This window comes from Beta vulgaris, chromosome 3 (genome assembly GCF_026745355.1).
Source record: "Beta vulgaris subsp. vulgaris cultivar EL10 chromosome 3, EL10.2, whole genome shotgun sequence".
Taxonomy (NCBI): domain Eukaryota; kingdom Viridiplantae; phylum Streptophyta; class Magnoliopsida; order Caryophyllales; family Amaranthaceae; genus Beta; species Beta vulgaris.
This window is the reverse complement of record NC_079204.1, coordinates 49,858,670-49,877,488: the sequence shown is the minus strand read 5'-3', so window position 1 is coordinate 49,877,488 and position 18,819 is coordinate 49,858,670. Positions and strand designations below refer to the sequence as shown.

The window sequence follows — 18,819 nt, the reverse complement described above, 5'->3', positions numbered from 1 at the left end:
TGGATGAAAGGAAGGCCTTTTAACCAGTAGACCAAGCTTGATCCTCAAACTCAATCTCACTTAGTTATTAGCTAATTGCCAATCACTCTTATACAACACGCTAATATCATAAGTTAGTCAAATTCGCTATTACAATTAACTAAACTTGCTAACACAATCTAGTCAACAGATAACCGATATTCGCTAATTACTAAACAACGCAAAAACTTTATAATACTAAAATTATTAATCACTATCAATCGTAGTACATGGCATCCCCTAAATGATTCACTTGTCATTCTCATATTTTCCACCTTCCAAATTTTTTTAATTAAAGTTTGGCAGTGGTTTCCCCTCTCATTCTCTTCCACACATACTCATCACTACTTGTCAATTTCGTTACACTCTAAAATTCTTTTTACTTCCTGAAATCTCTATACTTTCCACTGCATAACTCATGATAACACCTCATGTGGTTCACAACACTTCATCTTCCCTTGCCCTAATCAAAACCCCATTAAGTTTTAACTAATCATAATCATTATTAATAAATAATCATGCAACTCAATAAACCCTTCCTTTTCTCTCCACTACCCAAACCAAAAACATGTCATCAACCACTATGATCAACTCTCAAACACCAACACCAACCACAAGCACAAGTACACCACCCCATCAAAACAACACCAACGACGACGACGACGACAACGACGATGATTTTCGAGACATCCACGCTTTAACACCACCACAACCGTCGCCTCTCCCTGCGCCTCCTAGTCGACAACGCGTGTTTGATGCTAGTAGTCGTCGATCATCCAACCTTTCGGTGGGAAGCGACATCACCAACTCGAGTGAGAATTTTACAACTATGAGTCGGGAGTTCAACGCTCTTGTCGTAGCAGGTTCTTCTATCACTCACACTGATTACCATAACGGTAATCAAGTTGGTGGGAATGGGTATAACGGGAATGGGAATGATTGGAACAATAATAACAATAATAATATAAACTTGGATAGAATTGGAGAGGATGAAGGGGATATAGAGGAGACTAATCCTTTGGCTATAGTAGCTGATATTAATCCTTTGCCTTCCCCTGGAGAGGATGGGAATGGGAATGGGAATGGAAATGGAAACAATTCGTCATTGAGTTATTTGATGGGATCAAATAGTACTATTAACAATAATAATAGTTACAGTAATAGTAATAGTAATAGTAATAATAATAATACTGGCGGTGGGGAGATCGCCGTACATAGAGTAAAAAAAGAAGAGGTGGAGACTAAGATCGCGTCGTGGCAAACGGCTAAGATTGCCAAGATTAATAATCGGTTTAAGAGGGAAGATGCGGTTATAAGCGGGTGGGAGAATGAACAGGTTCTCAAGGCAACTTCTTGGATGAAGAAAGTTGAGGTATGTTAATTTCTTTTCTCAATTTTTTGGATCTTAAAATGATACAAAGAATAGGTCTATGCTATGAAATTTATGTATGTTTTTTTTTTGTTGGGTATCATAATATGAATTAATTTTGTGTATGATTGAATGATCCTTCACTAAATGAGTAAATTCAAATGTATAGTTGGACGTAAAGTGTGACTAGTCATAGCATCATGATGATTTGTAAAGTTGATTAGTTAAACACGGATAACTGATGTCTGATGATGATCCTAGACAGCTAGACGTGTGGATCAACATGTGGATTAACAAAAGTTACTTTAATTCTAATAGAAACATATCTTATCTATCAAAACTTTCTTCCAAAAAAGTGCAAATTAGTACGTACAATTCTTGCTTCTTTTCCTCCTGATTAGGTTATTGAAAAAATAAATGAAATTTTAACCCAAAATTCTTAGAACTTGACAAATTAGCTAAAAAGGTTGGTTTAACTTAACAAAAAAAATGCTCCATATAGACTCAAAATTAGCTGGCTTACCAATAATCAATGGGTTCAGACTGATTGAATTTTGATAGGTCTTGTTGATTGTTTGTTGATCAAATTAGGAAGCTAAGCGAGGTGTAATAGGCAGAAAATTACTTATTTATCACTGATCAAACCTACTTTAGGAAGCGAGGTGTGATAAGCAGAAAATTACTATATATTCATCCATTTTTATTTAGTTCTTTGAGGCATTGATATTTAAATAACATATAATTATTTATTTATGAGATTTATTACAATACCATACACGAGAGGGTGTATGTTACACTTAAGGTTACTTTTTGTTTATTACTTATTTGGAGCTATGAGCAATGAAAAATGAACAAATAAATAGCTTTAAATGTGCCTGATTGTATAAAGTAAATGCCAGATATAGTTATAAGAATTTAGAAAAAGAGTATATGTCTCAACTCTCAAGTATGTTTATGGGAAATGTAACATATATGGGAATATCCGGTTAGATTTTCACTATGTTACATATGTAAATGTAATATCTATACTAATATATTAAAAGGCGTGCGCAAACAAAAAACGGTGTCACGTGGCGCTCTCCTTAAAGGAGTTTTACTCCATATAATCCACAATAATATAAAAAAGATTAGAAATTGCATAATATAAGATTTGATCTCAAGACCTCAATAACATATACTTAAGTCTTAACCACTAGACCAAATAACATTTAGTGTTATCATCTTAAATTATAATATTAATAAATAAATTTTTTTCTTACCGGGGCGTAGCCCGGGCATAATAACTAGTTATCCCTTGATTAGTTGGTCTTGTTACTCTTATACCATATGTGAAGTCTACCATATATACTATTCTTTCAAAAAAAAGTCTATTATATACTAAAATAGAAGCACCAAAATTTTTGTACCTCCTAAAGTTCCCTTCTAATTCATACGTTAGTTTTCCTTCTAAATTAAAGTTTCTCTTAATTATATCAAATATCAATAAATGCTTGTATTAAAAATATAACTAAGGATCTTATTAGACATTGACTAAAATAATACAAAAATAAAAACTAAGAATTTTTTTTTCATAATTTAATTTTAAAACTGCGCATTAGTGCTCAGGGATTACTAGTGTTGTTATGGGTAATGGACCCTACCCGGATCCGTGGATCTAGATCCATTTTTGACGGATCTGGATCCTCAAAATTTGGACCTTATGGATCTGGGTAGGATCTGGATCCTCCTTGAAAACAACGGATCTAGATCGGGTCCTAAATTATTACCCAGATCCAGATCCGTTTACCCATTTTTATAATATTATTATAATTTAATATTATATTTAGTAATATTATAAATTAGTTATTACATGTAAAACGAATTTTCACTTGATTTTTCGGATTATTATTCTAATTATTGTGTGATTTAGAGGATAATTAAGTTCGAAAATTGGGTTAATAACTAATCTACAATTTGATAATTGAATAGTTGTAAGTAGCTGCAATTGTTATTTTCAAAATTTTAATGTATTTTTTGGTTGATATTAGATGTCTTTATTATTTAAAATCTTTAATTATTGTGAAAATTGGTTAGTTTGAAGACAATAGGCAAAGATCCGTTTAGGACCCGGATCCATAGGATCCATACGGATCTGGATCTGGATTCTCATTCTTATTACCCAGTGGATCCGGGTAGGATATGGATCCTTTCCTAAAAAAACAGATCTAGATCTGGATCCGTTTTTTTAGGACCCTGTCCAGATCCTACCCATTGTCATCTCTAGTTGTTATATCAAGGAACACTTGTTTTCGTCATCACCGTGTTCTGAGGTTTGAGAAGAAGGTTATCAAAATTAGATATGGATTTAATCGGCTTCGTGTTTTGGTTGGCATAAATAAGTCAAAAAAATTTGCGATCCGAACTCAACTTGTTTATATAACGGTTTGAGATGTTTACATGACCTACTAATAAGCCTAAATCTTTTATCTCACGTTTTTGTACTATTAGATTGTTCAAACAAACTTTTTATTTTTGAAAAATAAACAAGGCAAAGAATAATTAATATCACCAATCAACATCAATGAGATTGAGTGGCACAAATAATGATGCAAGCAAGTGGGAGAAGATATATTTTTCCATTTAAGTAGACAATTTTTTTTTAAGAGAGTGAGGGATAGTCCAACTGGTTAGAGTTTCTTTCCCTGTTCCATGAAATATTGGGATCGATTCTCATCACTTATTCTTATGGCTCTCTAAATGACAAAAACAAAAACTTAAGCTCAAACTTCAAACGACATAGCTAGTAGTTAACAGCGAACGTAACCCCAAATCAATCATCAAAATGCCAATCAAAATAACAAAAAATTTGAATTGAGTATAGTCCTCGTAATTTGCATTTTTTTTGAAAGGATTTGCAATTTATTTGCTATATTCAGAATCAACCTTAAGTCAACATATATAATCCAATAGATTAAAATTCTCAAATAACCCGCTAAATTTTGATGGTTCAAGTTAGGTTGGTAGATTGGATTAACTTTTACTCAGTTTTAGGATTTTCTAATTATAACTAGTTGGGGGTCCATACTTACCAAAAAACAAAGAAAATTATGCGAAATGTACGTTATTGAAGTTTTCATTATTTCCTATGAAAATCAAGGACGCAAAATTTTAATTGGTTTAAACTTTGAAAGTAGGAGCATGACATTCTTGTCATAACTCTACAAAAACAAAAAAAAGTATCTTATGTGTTTTATACGCGTTAATGACATATATATGCCGAATTTAATAAATAAGTCCTTTAGTTAGTTTAACAAGTTTTTATCAATCATACTTGTAGAGTTGTAGTTGATGCTGGGGTCAGATTGCCTCGAAAATTAGGTCTAGAAAAGAAAAGAAAAGAAGAGCTACGGTCAGCAATCCACAATGATTCCATAGAAGGTGGTTGATGGGCCTATTTATTCTGGGCCCACTAAATCGACAAATTTATGTCAAAAAATATTACTTATTATCATCAATCAGGACCCCATAAGATGATAGGTGGATGGGAAGGAGTCGTGGCACTTCTTTGTGGCAAGAGACATCGACATTAAGACCTCATTTTTGGCCCAATTCAACCAAAATAACTTTTCTTTTTAGTATCGGTTAATTGTTTTAAAATTTGTAGTAACTATTGGTTATTAAGTGTAAGAAATTACTTGTCAAGCTAGATTATAAAACAAACAATATTAGTTAAATATTTACCTCATAAAAGTGACCTCTACCGACGAAGGCATTGTTCTATTATCTTTTCAAAAGCACCACCTCAATCTATGGAAGTTTTTGTAGACGTAGTTAGAGGTGCTTATCGAACGAGTCGAATCCGAATAGCACCGGATTCGGCTCGAACTCGTTTAACTTTTTATGGGCTTAGCTTGACTCGTTAGTTCGACGAGCTTGGGGGATCGGAGTCGAGCTCGGCTCGAGCTCGTGATTAGTTTTTGTTGCTCGAGCTCGACTTGTGAGCTCGATTAGGCTCGAGCTCGTTTTCAGGCTCCAGCTCGGGTTTGATTATAGATTCGAACTCGTTTAGGAAATTTATTTTGCGAAATATCTGTATTGGTGGACCGTATCGGAATTATCGGTGGACCGCAGGAAATCCAGAATTGGGAATTTTGGTGGACCAAGGATCAGATCGGAACCTTCGGTCGGGTCGGGTCGGGTCCAGATTTTGGACCGACCCTGGCTCTGCACAACCCTATTCACACTAACTTAGTCGTCCCTTTTCTTCGCCTTTCTTTGTTTCCCTTTAAATCTCGAACTAGAGGAGACAATTCTAAAAAATAATCTGATGATCTTACCGAATGGATTAAACTAGATACTAAATAGATTTTAAAATGTGATTTAATTGGATTAAGTTGTTCACTAAATAAATTAAGCTAGTCCTCTCTATATTTGTAAAGGTTGTCCATTCTTTTCTTAATATTGGACTCGTATCGCTGTTAAATTTTAAATTAAAAGTAGGCAGTTTCTTACGATATCAAAATCACGCTAATAACTAAAGACAACACTTAAACAAGCCCAAAACATGAGACTAATACCTTATATTTAATAAACCCAATAAAAATAAATTCTAATTTGCTTAATAATTCCTTGGGTTGTAGACTTGCATTTTTGTAACATTATAGCATATGATATGCATAATCATGCCTTATCACATGCCAACTCCAACTTAAAACTATACAATAATATGTCTAGATGTCATTTAACTTAGTTGGTAAAGTCTTGTGAGGATGATATCCACAACTTGACATCAAATCTTAATATATATTATTGCATTTAGTCGTTCTCAAATACCAATATAATAACCCATATAGGCATAAGTTCATTTTTGGCAAAATTGAGCAACTAAGCGCAATAATGTAGATGGGATTCAATCCCAAAACTTGAATACTACCTCTCATAAAATTTTACCAATTAAACTAGATGGCATCTACTGGGTATAACATTATTATTTCATGTAACTAGATGTTGAACTATATTCCAAGTTCAAGGCTACATTCCATGGCCTAATATATATGTGAAAGTATTAGGTCAGACCGTCTGACCCAAACATTTGGTCAGACGGGCTGGCCCAAGTTCATTACAGAACTAGCAGATGTAGTACACATCAAAATCTCCTGCTGGCACTGCCAATATTTATAAATTTTGATGTGCTTGAGCCTCGAACTAGCAGAAGATTTTGATTGTATTAAATCAACCAACATTGTTGTATAGTCACTTACCCCCTATTTTGCTTGCTATATCTCTCTCTGCCTCTTCCTCTTTTTTCTCTCTCTTTCCAACTTTAATCATCTTCTTCTCGTGTATTTCCATGGATGCTGAAATAGAAAAATCGAAGGAGTGCTTCAATTCTCCAAGACATTATCAGCTTAATTGTTTGCAAGGACTGGTATGCTATAGTCACTTACCCCCTCTTGTTAGGGAACACCTTCTTCACTCCTTGTCGTCTTCATCGTTGTCTCCTGGTTTCCATTTCCTTATTCAAGACGGAAGCCTGCTCGATGCTAAGCTAAAGCAGGTTAATATTGTGTTGGTCACTTATCCCCTCTTTGTTAGAACTAAAAGTCATGACATTGTGAATTAAAGTTACAAAGAAGGCAACATATGCTATGGGTTAATACTTCAAGTAAAGGTTAGTTTCATTTAGACTTAAGTTACCTTCATTTAGACCTATAGTTACTTTCAGTTAGACCTAAGTTGTTGTCAGTTAGACCTAAGTTACTTTCAGTTAGACCTAAGTTACTTTCAGTTAGACCTAAGTTACTTTCAGTTGGACTTTCTTTTCTTTCAGTTGGACTTTCTTTTCTTTCAGTTGAACCAACTGAAAGAAATAATGGGCCAACTGAAAGAAATAATGGACTAACTGAAACAAAATGAAGACTACCTAAAGAAAAATGTAGACTACCTGAAAAAGAATAAAGACCAACTGAAATCCAAGTAAGTCTAACTGAAGCACAAAAACCCACTGAAAAACAAAGAAGACTAACTGAAAACAAAATGAAGACTACCTGAAAAAAAATTGGAACCACCTGAAAAAAAATGAAGACTACCTGAAAAAAAATTGGAACCACCTGAAAGTCGTCCAACCAAGATTATGGTCGGACGAGTCCGACACAATACGTTCTCAATATATATTACTCCCTTCCACTGAGCTAGTGAGCTACCACAAGTTTTAGTTAGAGTGTGATTGTGCGACAAGTGCACCTTGTTTACCTGTTGAATTGGTCAACTTTGAAATCAGAACAATATAGGAAACAATATCTCTAAATTTTGGATTGTCCATAGATAGATTAACATCAATATAAAAAAACATTTTAAACTTGGAATTTATAGCATAAATATTATTTCCAAATGTTTTTTGGTTAAAGTAGTCTTATTATACGTGGAAGTATAATATTTTCCAATTTAATTTTCCTAATATTTGAAATGACGTTTATGTAGAGAAAATTGGAGGAGAAACGAGCAAAAGCAACGGAAAAGATGCAAAATGATATAGCAAAAGCACATAGGAAAGCAGAGGATAGGAGAGCATCAGCAGAAGGTAAGAGAGGAGTCAAGGTAGCCAGAGTTCTTGAAGTTGCCAATTTAATGAGAGCTGTTGGAAGACCTCCTGCTAAACGCTCCTTCTTTTGAGCTCCTATAAATTTACAAAATAAACACATTTTATTTTGCATGGAGTAATTTGATATAGTATGACAAATTGACAATATATATATAGTACTACTAAGTAGTAAGTACTATCAAATATTATCAAAATCAACTAAATATTAAATGCTCCATAGTTTAGTTAAGGGTTCCTCTGTCTTTTGGATACGGAGTTTCCTCGTTTTCTATGGTGGTGTAGGTAGTGTGGTGTGTATTAAGAGAGAAATCAAATTAGTTATGTTATAATCATTAGTCACATGTGTGGAGATTTGAGTTTGGATTCTAAAGGTTCATTGAGTGATTGAGTCATTGTACAGTTTGTTGATTGTGCGTTACAAAGAAAATGATGTATGAAATATATGATGCATATTTTTGCAAAATTGAGATTTGAGACATGCCTTGATCTCTCCTATTATACTTTATACTCTCAAAATGAAGAATTCATTACTTCCGCCATGCATTTTTTTTAGGATCTTCTTACTTTTTTTTTTTTTTTTTTTTTTTATTGTACAAGTGGAGAGAATAATTGTGTTAACATGATTAGGCTAACCCTGACATTCTATATATATATATATATATATATATATATATATATATATATATATATATATATATATAGTGTTTATAATACAGACCTATGACTAGTAAAAGACCATTATATCCTTTACATATAATGTTACTCTAATACACCCCTCAATCTTTACGGGGTGAAACAACGGATAGATTGGTACGAGTTTAGTAAATAAGTCACTAAACAGGCCCTTAGTAAAAATATCAGCAATCTGAGATTGTGTGGGAACATGTCGAACAATAAGATCTCCTTTGACAACCATTTCGCGAACAAAATGATAATCGACATTAATGTGTTTGCTTCGATCATGATGAACTGGATTGGCAGTGAGATAAGTAGCAGAGACATTATCACAATAGACGATCACATGATGTCGAAGAAAATGCATGGCCAATGGCAGCAAGAAGTTGTTTGAGCCAAATGGTTTTTGCAGCTGTGTAGGCAACGGCCCTGTATTCAGCTTCAGTGGAGGATTTGGAAACAGTATCTTGCTTTTTTGAATGCTAGGAAATAAGATTCTTCCCAAGAAAAACAGCATAGCCAGTAGTAGAACGTCGCTGTCAGGTTATCCTGCCCAATCTGCATCAGAGTAGGCAATAACAACAGTAGGAGAACTGCTGCTATATAAGTAGAGACCGAAATCCAATGTGCCCTGCAGATATCTGAAAATTCTTTCACAACATGAAGGTGAGTAGTAAGAGGAGCATGCATAAACTGAGACATCATATTAACAGCATAAGCAATATCTAGACAAGTCATAGTTAAGTACTGCAATGCACCAACCATACTCAATAATCTGTGGGATCAGCAAGAAGTTCTCCATCAATTAGAGATAATGTTACTCCAGAGACAACAACAGTGGTAACTGGTTTAACAGTAGGAAGATGGAATTTACAAGTACCATTACCAACTACAATAGAACTAGAAACAGTGTAAGGAGTTTTAGCAGAAAACTTACCATCCAAAGGAGTCATATGAGATGCAGCTCCCGAATCCGAGTACCAGACTGAATCATTAGCTTCACTACTAACAGACAGTGCAGCTAAGGCTCGAGTGACACTTTCAGATGAAGAGGGAACAAAAGTGGAATTGAATCTTTGAGGACAGTAAACAACTTGATGACCTAGAAACCAACATAAACCACAAGTATCGGAAGTAGGGGTAGAGTTTACATTGCTACTTGATGAATTAATCCCTGCTGAAGACAAATCATTAGTAATAGAGCCTAGGCAAGGCATACTATAGGATGACAAGTTAGAATATTTACTCATACCATTGGAGCGTCCCCGATTAACATTGTTGTTGTTGTTTTCAGAGCCACGGGAATTATTGTTACCCCCCATTGCCACCACCATTACCACGATTATTCTGATTACGATTATTGTTACCCCCACGATTTCTGTTGTTTCTTCCCCTATTCCTCCCTCCTGAATTAGACTTGGAGGAGGAACTAGAAGACTGCTGAACAGCGAGTAATGCATGATGAGAAGAGGAATCAGATCCATCCTTAGGTTGCAAATCATCAAAACTAAGAGGGAACGGATAATGCAGCAAAGTAATAACAATTTGGTCATACTTAGAATCACGATCCAGACCAAAAAGAGTGTACTGCACTAAATCCTGATTCGACACAGGACACTGAATGACAGCAAGAGAATCAGCAATCACCTTGATCTCACGTAAATAACCATCCATAGACTGGGAACCAGTCTTATTTATTACGAGACAAATGTCCCTTTAATTCCATAGAATGAGCCATACTTGCATGCATAAATCTAGATTGTAACATATTCCAAATATCCACAGAGGTGTGCAAATCATGAACATCAACAAAAACATCGTGAGACAAAGTAGCAAAAATCCATGATTTTACTTGTTGATCAATACGAAGATATTCATAAAAGTGCACATTATGAGCAGAATTACTAGATTCATCAATCACAGTAGCAGGAGGAATAAAGCAGTACCATCAACAAGACCAAGTAATTGATGAGAAAGCAGCAGGCAAGTAATTTGCGTTTTCCATAGGAGATAATCCTCGGGAGAGGAAAGAGTAATAGTTACCTAGTTTGTGAGATTAGGAGCAGACAACTGGGGGAGACTGAACATCGGGGAGGGGACGGAAGAGCCGACCGACGTCGAGGAAGTCGACGCAAATTGAAGTGTCAGGTGTGTGAACCCAGTCAGAATTCATGGAGTAGAACGCTGTTGTGGGTTGTTGTAATCCCCCACATTTTTAAAGGATTTTCATAAATATATTAAAGTATTTATGTAGTTATATTTAAATCCAAATGAGTTTGGAAAATGATTTGACTTTTAAAAAGGGTTGACTATTTTAAAAGTCAACTAAAAATATTTTCATAGCTTAATAAAATTGAAAATGTTTTAATTAAGCATGTCTTAATAAATCTTTAAGTATTAAAAGTATTTATTGAAAAAGAAGTTTAATGGAATCGAAACTCTTAAAACGATAAAAAGGAAAAGAGTCCTATTGATGATTAAAGTCCTAAGATGATCATCTTATTAGTCATCAAATCTTTTTAAATCTTATCTCTTTTCCTAAACCTAAAAGGATTAGCCTTTATGTAAATATCCTAAAACCCAATTATTTTATCCCACCCAATTATTTTATATATATCACGCCATTCATATTTTTCCTCCTCCTCTCACTCGACATTTTTCTCTCTCCTCTTCCTTTGTGCCGTGAGTTCCATATTCCTCTCAAAAATCGTTTCTTCTTCGCTAAGTAACGTTTCTTGTTGAACAAGAAACGTCACAAATATTTTCTTGAAGCCAAGACTTGCTGCCGCCACCCTTGCTGCTGCACAGCTGCCGGCGCCTCTTCCTCCTCTGTTTGGTTGTTTTCTTTTCTTCTTCTCTAAGATTCCATTAAAGTATTAATTTTTACATTATTTTATGTTATTAGCATGTTTATGATTTAAATTATGATTTTATATGAAGAATATATTTTCGGTTTTCATATGTATAAAAAAATAATTTCAGATTTATTATTTTCAGTTTTATTATGAAAGATATGGTTTTTAGGGTTTTAAATCACTAGAAACTATATTTTAAAGTATGAATATGAGTTTTGATTGAAATATGATTTTTATATGCATTAAATATATTTTCAGAAGGTTTATAAATTTTTATAAATGCTGGAATTTCAGAAAGTTGTATTTTAAAGGTTTTTAATGATTTTTAATCACTAGAATAGTCGTACTATACTAGGGATTAAAAATAACGAAGGTTTAATACATAAAAACGATTTTAAAGACGTTTAAAGTTGCTGTAAATTTTTAGTTCAAGTATTTACTTGGTTATTTTATTGTTCTAGGCGGAGAATTCATAGTAGGGGACTTTTAGTTCGAAAAAGTGGCCTACCGTTTCGTTTACACAAGGTACGTACATAGTCTACGTGCTATATGGTTTAGAAACATGCCTTAGGGATGTTTTTATTTATTAGTATCATGTATAGGACCTTGTTGTTCATATATATGATTTACTGAAATTGCTTTACATGTTACTTGCCTGTGTGCTACATGTAAACTAAGAATATGTATGAGTATGACTGTTTGTATGGAAGTTTGATGCAAGCAGATAAGTTCAGTTTTTGGTATTAATTCGTGAGTGAATTAATGTAAGTAAGTTGGAATCATGTGTTACATAGATTCTTGGAGATTATTATTTATCTTATAAGAACCGTGGATCTTATTTGGTAAGTATGATTATACCTATATAAAGGTACGGATTTCTGTTGGCTAGGTTCAACAAAGGATAAAAAGAAATAAAAGGAGTCTTGATTGATAAGTTGTGAACACTTGTTAATCCAAAGATAAAAAGAACGTTGTTATGATTATGTGATTATTGAATTGTGTGTTATTTGGTTGTTGTGGTGTCAACACAAGTAATAAATATATTTAACGTAAAGTGAAACGAGAATAAGTTATAGACTTTAGACTGGTGCACGTCTAGAGTTGGACACTAAGGGTTGGGATACATAGTCCGCCGTGATATGTATTTTCAGGTTGGATTGATCACCATTCCTCTTTAGTTCAAAGGTTCCTCGATATCGCAGGTCATTCTGGTTTCGGAGTCATGACCGTATTTCCTATTTTTGTTGGTCAACTCGTCCAATAACTATTCCATTAAAGTAATAAAAGTTGGGTCAAGTGTAGTTCAGTAAAAGTTGTCTGTAGAGTATTATTTACTTATGTTATTATTTATTCCTGCAAGTTATGTTTGTAGTATCATGCTTAGGATTATTTATGTCTGATATGTAGTACTCAGCTTTGCTGATTACGTGCTTGTTTGTGTGTGTGATCATGGCTTTGCCTATTGATCCTGTGATGATCCTTCTGGTGAGCAGAGTCAGTATTGCATTGACATTACAGGTTCGCAGATGCATCACATTGGGAATCTGGAATGGAGAGGCTTATACTTAGCATTAGTTTAAGTTGTTTTCGTAGGACATCTTTACTTAAGTTTGAGGTTTATTTAGTTGGTGTGTTTATTTTCAAACAGTTGTCATTTATTTCATAAGTTTAATAAAGTTGATTTTATTTTTAGTAATTGTTTTTCCGCTGCAAAATTCTGAGTAAGCCGAAACGTTATCACACGGGCGATAATGCCTGGGTAATTCTCTAGATTTGTTATGAAAGTATTTTCTAGAAAGAGAGAATTATCGGGGTGTTACAGTTGTGCGCCGGCGAGCCAGTAGGGGCGGGGAAGGTTGCCGGAAACGTCAGCGTTGGGCTGGTAAAACCAGCGGCGGACATCGCTGGCGAGGGGCTGTGAAAGCCGACGACAGCGGCAGGCATCAGGTGGGATGTGGCCGGAAAAGCTGGGTCGCGGGAGAAGAGCGACGATGAGGTGGCAGCAGAAAAAGACGGGGCGGCGGCAGAGGCGGCGTCCATGACGATGTGCGGCGACGGGCATTAGGCCAAAGGAGAGGAAAACAAATTATTTGATTTTTCCTTGGCTGTGATACCATGTACAACTGTGGAGAATAATTGTGTTAACCTTATTAGGCTAACCCTGGCATTCAATATATATAGTGTTTACAATTCCAACCTATGACTAGTAAAAGACCATTATTCTATCATTTACATATAATGTTACTCTAATCATTCTATCATTTACATATAATGTTACTCTAATAGTTATCAAGAAGTTTTGTACTTTTTTTTGTTTACATTTTGTAGATGTTATTGCTGAAAAATAAGTTAAATTCAACAAAAAGAAAGTTCATCAAGATTAAGCAAGATTATTAAATTCAACAAACATAAGACAAGTCATAAAAGATTAATTAAGTTCAACCAATATAAGTTGATGAGATGAAACCCTTCCGATAGATTATTATTTATATCATTTTAAGTTACTGCACTACTAAAAAATACTACACATTTAACGACCAAAAATCTCGTCATAAATTAGTCATAAAAGAATTTTTGTGATGGGATTTCCCGACATGCTCCCGTCATGAAAGGGAGTCGTCGTTATTGAATATCCCGTTGTAAACCCATCACAAACGACATTCATGAAGGAACAAGTTTCCCGCCGCGAAAGACCAAGCCTTAGCGACGGGACAAAATTCCAGCCATAAAGACCAATTACGATGGATCAACATCCGTCGCTAATGAAAATTTCTCAAGACTATCAAAAAAACTAAATTGAGTAGTTCTTTCATCTTAACTTACTTCTACTACACAATGATAATAAAAGTAATTCCAAATGCTAACCAATTATTCGAAAAGATATATATTTATTGATAAGTCGATTTCAGTTGCATATAAGTAGGTTTTAAGTCTCATTTTCATGTAGTTTTTAGTGCATCTATCTTAGGTCTAATTGAATGATTTTAGTAGTTTTTGAAATATTGCATTATTTTGAGATACTTTTAGCTCTTCATTGTGATTTTTAGGTTCTTGTGACCGGTTATGGCAAAAAGAGGATAACATGGTTCATAGATGGTGTAGTTGGCGGTTCTCGGATGCGAGACGATGAGTTGAGTGCTTTGGGATTGAAGGAATGATGATTTTTGAAGAACGTTGCTTTCGCGAGACCAAGCACACTTCTGCTTGACCGATTCATAAGTCGCACGCCCAAGCGGATTGTTGCTTGCACGTGCAGATATGTGAACAAAAAGGAGAAAACCTTATGTCTCGCGTGCATGCACAAGCAGGATCTCACTTGCCCATGCACCATGGTGCATACCCGTGCGATTGTCCACTTACCCGTACAACCTGCTTTCTGGGAATAATTCCGTGATTTTATTATTTCCTTTTCTACTAGTTCTTGTAAACAATATTAGGTTTTACTAAACATACTTTTGAATGGTTATGGATGATTAGAAAATATAGTATTACTTTTTAGAGAGCTTTTTGAGAGAAAACTCCATTATTAGACCTTAATTACTACAAGTTCGCTACTTTAGATTGATTCATTCAAGTAAAGACTAAGTTTTTCTAATTTTCTCTCTTTCTTTATTGTTATGTCTTTTAAATTTATTTCTCAGTTGCTTTGTTATTTCAATTATGAGTGAGTAGTTCTATAATCTAGGGTTAAGTTCAACCCTGGCAATGAGTACTATAAGAATTTCCCCCATAACCCCAATTTAATGTGATCAATTGTCCTTGCTTGATTGAATTGTGCTTAATTTCATTATCATATATACTAGGGATAGGTGATTTTGAATTGATTTCTTATGTCTTGTTTTTAGTGGAAACTGAATCTAGATGGATTTATTGATTCAATCAAGAGTATGAATATGTCTATGGAAGTAAGTAGATAGGATTACTAGGAATTTGTTATGATGTTATAATTAATGTCTCTTTCTTGCATGATTCCGTGAGAATAGGTATGATTGCTTGTCTAGAGTAGCCAGAGGTACTCGGGAGAGATCTTTGGTATTGTTAGGGTGCATTACTCCTTTTGGATCATAAATTATGTTTATTGGGATGGGAAATATTTATGTATTATTCGTCCTAGTGGTGATACTCAATTCCAGGTGCTTTTATTGATTGATTCTACCTCGTGTTTTATTACTAGTTGTCATAGTTTAGCGTTAGTATTAGCTCAATATCTCTTTCATTGTTGTTTGTCACTTGTTTAGTTAGTTTCAGTCGAGATTTCTAGTGTTTGATACTGTTTGTCTTTGTCGATTCGACCTTGACTTGTCCTGCTATATAGTTAGGTGGTTAGTTAGTAATTTTCTTTGTTAGGTGCGACACGCCTATCAAATTTTGTGAAGTGCAAGGTCATTCAAAATGAGTGCCAATACAACACCATGGAAACGATATCTGAGCAAGCTAATGCCCTCCTAAACACAAACATAAGACTACAAAACAACTCATACTCAAACACATATAACCCAGGTTGGAAGAATCGATAATGTCAAAACATTAATTAAAAATCGAAGATCGATTCATGATCATTGTTCTCGAGTCTTATTCCATTATCATTGCAAGTGCTCGTTTAGAAATTAGGATACCTATCCAAATTGCTTTAGCTTTGCCCACCAAGCAAATGAAAAAGATAATCTGTAAATATAACTCCATTTATATTATATATACTGCATAGTTTTTGGCCCCAATTTTATTCAATAGGTCGATTGTGTGAGCAGTTTACTGTCACCTTGTTTGATCCAAGTGTTAAAAGAAAAGGTACCGCAAATTCGAATTAAAAGAAATGGCGAAATATAATCCTAATCATGTATATAAGATGACTAATCAGAATCTCAGAATTAGGATACAGTCTCTTAATAAAAAAATGAAAAAAGTTTAGGTTATATTTAATTCACCTTATTATTTATTTCAGATCAGATTAGATCATATAAATAAATCTAAATCAGATCATATTAGAGTATCAGATTAGTAAAAATAAGGTTAAGTAAACAGTCTAAATTAAACATCAAATTCCAAACTTCAGATATGTGATATCAAATTTTCGTGAATTTATACTTTATAAAGCTTACTATAAAAAAAATTATTTTATTTTTTAAACTTTACCTTTTTGTTAAAACATAAATATAAAAAAGCTACTTTTTGCCAAAAAAAAAAGTGACATGTGATTCCTGCCATAGAGCGAAAAATTGCATTGATTTACGTGTCCCGTTTAGTTTTTCTCACAAAATTACAATTGGTTATTGATAAGTAAAAAAACTAATATGAACACGGTGCACACTAATTAGTGTGCATCCGATCCATATCACGTGAGTTTAGGATAGTGTGTATTGATATGATATAGTGTATGTTAAAATGATAAAGTGTACCTATGTATAATATAGTATATCTATTTTTGATATAGTGTATCTATTTTTGATCATCTAGTGTATGTTTCTGTAATGTGTTTAAGTAAATATTTTCCTATAGGATATAGTGTACCTAGTTATGATATAGTGTTCCTATAGGATATAATGTACCTAGTTATGATATAGTGTACCTCTGTATGATATAGTGTACGTAGTTATTATATAGTGTATCTATTTTTGATATAGTGTACCTATGTATCATATAGTGTATCTATTTTTGATATAGTGTATAAGTGAGTACTTCTTAACCGGTCACGTGCCTGGGCTTGGTCCACACTATTTTTAATGTGAATCGGGTCCATGCAAGACAGATTGATTGATAAGAACCTCTGTTTTGTATTTGAAATCCATGTTATTATTATTCAAACCCTGTTCGTGTGTTTGAAACCCGTGTTTTTGTTAAACCAAACCCTGTTTTTGTATGTAAAAAGGCCGGAATCTATTTTTTATCAAAAAGTAAACATGTAATCTCTGTCATAAATCAACCATTATTTGTGTGTTTCAAACTCATATTTTTGTTAAACTAATCCCTATTTGTGTATGTAAAATATTGAAATGACAATATTAACCTCATTAATGGGCAAGCTACCCACTCACCATTAGCATTTTATCACTCCTCAAGGAAAGGTTATTAGGAAAATGAGAATCCCACAAAAAGACAAAGAAGTAAACCTCACCGATGAAGTAATGACTTGCGTCATCCAGATATTTGTATTAGGAACAAGGAGCTAAGAAGGCCGAAAATTCACATTAGGTTAATATATTTGTCTGAACATTATTTTATAGATCTCTTCTGAAAAATTATAAAGTTCAGTTAATCCAGCCCGATGGCCCGAACAATTGTATATGAGTATGAATACAAATCGCTTAAATCCAAAATATAACCCGTTTGACCAAACTTTTTCGGTTATATATTAGACATATTACATATTCATCAGTATATTAATCTATATACATATCTAAAATCCAAAGCAAACCCTCTTAAAAAAAATTAAGCAAACAAATTTCATGCTGCCACATGTTCTTTCCCCTCTCAAGCAATTGACACAATTAAACAATAAAAATATGTACTAAGACTCGAATCCACAACCTCTCCTTTGAGATACAATTACACTAACCAACTAATCTACAAGCCTATGTTGATTATTTATTGTAAGTGGACGTAATTATACTTCGTAAGTTGACACACAAATTCAACTCCTATATTATAAATGAGTAAATGAGTAATACAGTCTTGTGTTACAAGTTATATTACCTATCAAATTTATGTTTACCATAATATATAGTGATAATAAAATATCAAATCAACTTTGTTGCATTATAAAAATCTCTAATGGATTCACCAACCCTTAATTTATACTTAGCCTTTTACAAAATACAAAGACACGATAGTATTACCACCTATTCGAAGGAGAAATTTGAGAAAATTATATTGTAGTTAATTTCAATTAATTATAGACAGGAATGAAAATGGAACGTGTCTTTATGACTTGAAAATGATATTAAAAACTTTTTCGTGTTGAATCAACTAATTTGAAGGACTAATCCATTGTATGATATGAGTTCGTGCGCGGATAACTATTGATCTTAAAGATATAGATACTTATAAACTTATATAGGACTGATCTGTTTAATATAAAAAGTTATTGCCCTTTAGACCTGAGTAACTTTTTATCCTAAATGGGTCACTTTTTTAATTATATACAAGTGACTCATTAAGGTAAACAACTAATCTTTGTTTAAAAATGACTCATTTTGACATAAAAGAGTAACCCATTTGCGAAAAGTGAATGATATCACAATAAATTCATTATGAATCCAGTATTCAATAATATTAATTGAAAGTTATGAAGTATTGGAGGTCGTCACGTCTCACGTATCATCTAA

At 33.6% G+C, this 18,819-nt stretch overlaps 1 protein-coding gene across 2 annotated transcripts; it reads left to right on the top strand.

Moving 5' to 3' along the window:
• Positions 1-201: 201 nt before the first annotated feature.
• On the top strand, positions 202-8,441 carry LOC104889288 (remorin 4.2). 2 transcript variants are annotated; one of them, XM_057393148.1, is made up of 3 exons: positions 202-1,390; positions 6,733-6,923; positions 7,847-7,986. In XM_057393148.1, exons 1-2 carry the CDS (start codon positions 587-589, stop codon positions 6,916-6,918), a joined length of 990 nt encoding a protein of 329 aa, XP_057249131.1. In that variant the 5' UTR covers positions 202-586; the 3' UTR covers positions 6,919-6,923; positions 7,847-7,986. The 2 variants fall into 2 exon arrangements, with proteins under 2 accessions (XP_057249131.1, XP_010672785.1); XM_010674483.4 differs by lacking the exon at positions 6,733-6,923 and having other exon boundaries at positions 253-1,390; positions 7,847-8,441.
• The last annotated feature ends 10,378 nt before the right edge of the window (positions 8,442-18,819 follow it).

Excerpts from the sequence above, each read along its gene's own strand:
- LOC104889288 (XM_010674483.4), top strand. The coding sequence starts at position 587 with ATGTCATCAACCACTATGATCAACTCTCAAACACCAACACCAACCACA. Across the intron at positions 1,391-7,846 it reads CTTGGATGAAGAAAGTTGAG|AGAAAATTGGAGGAGAAACG; the intron begins GTATGTTAATTT and ends ACGTTTATGTAG.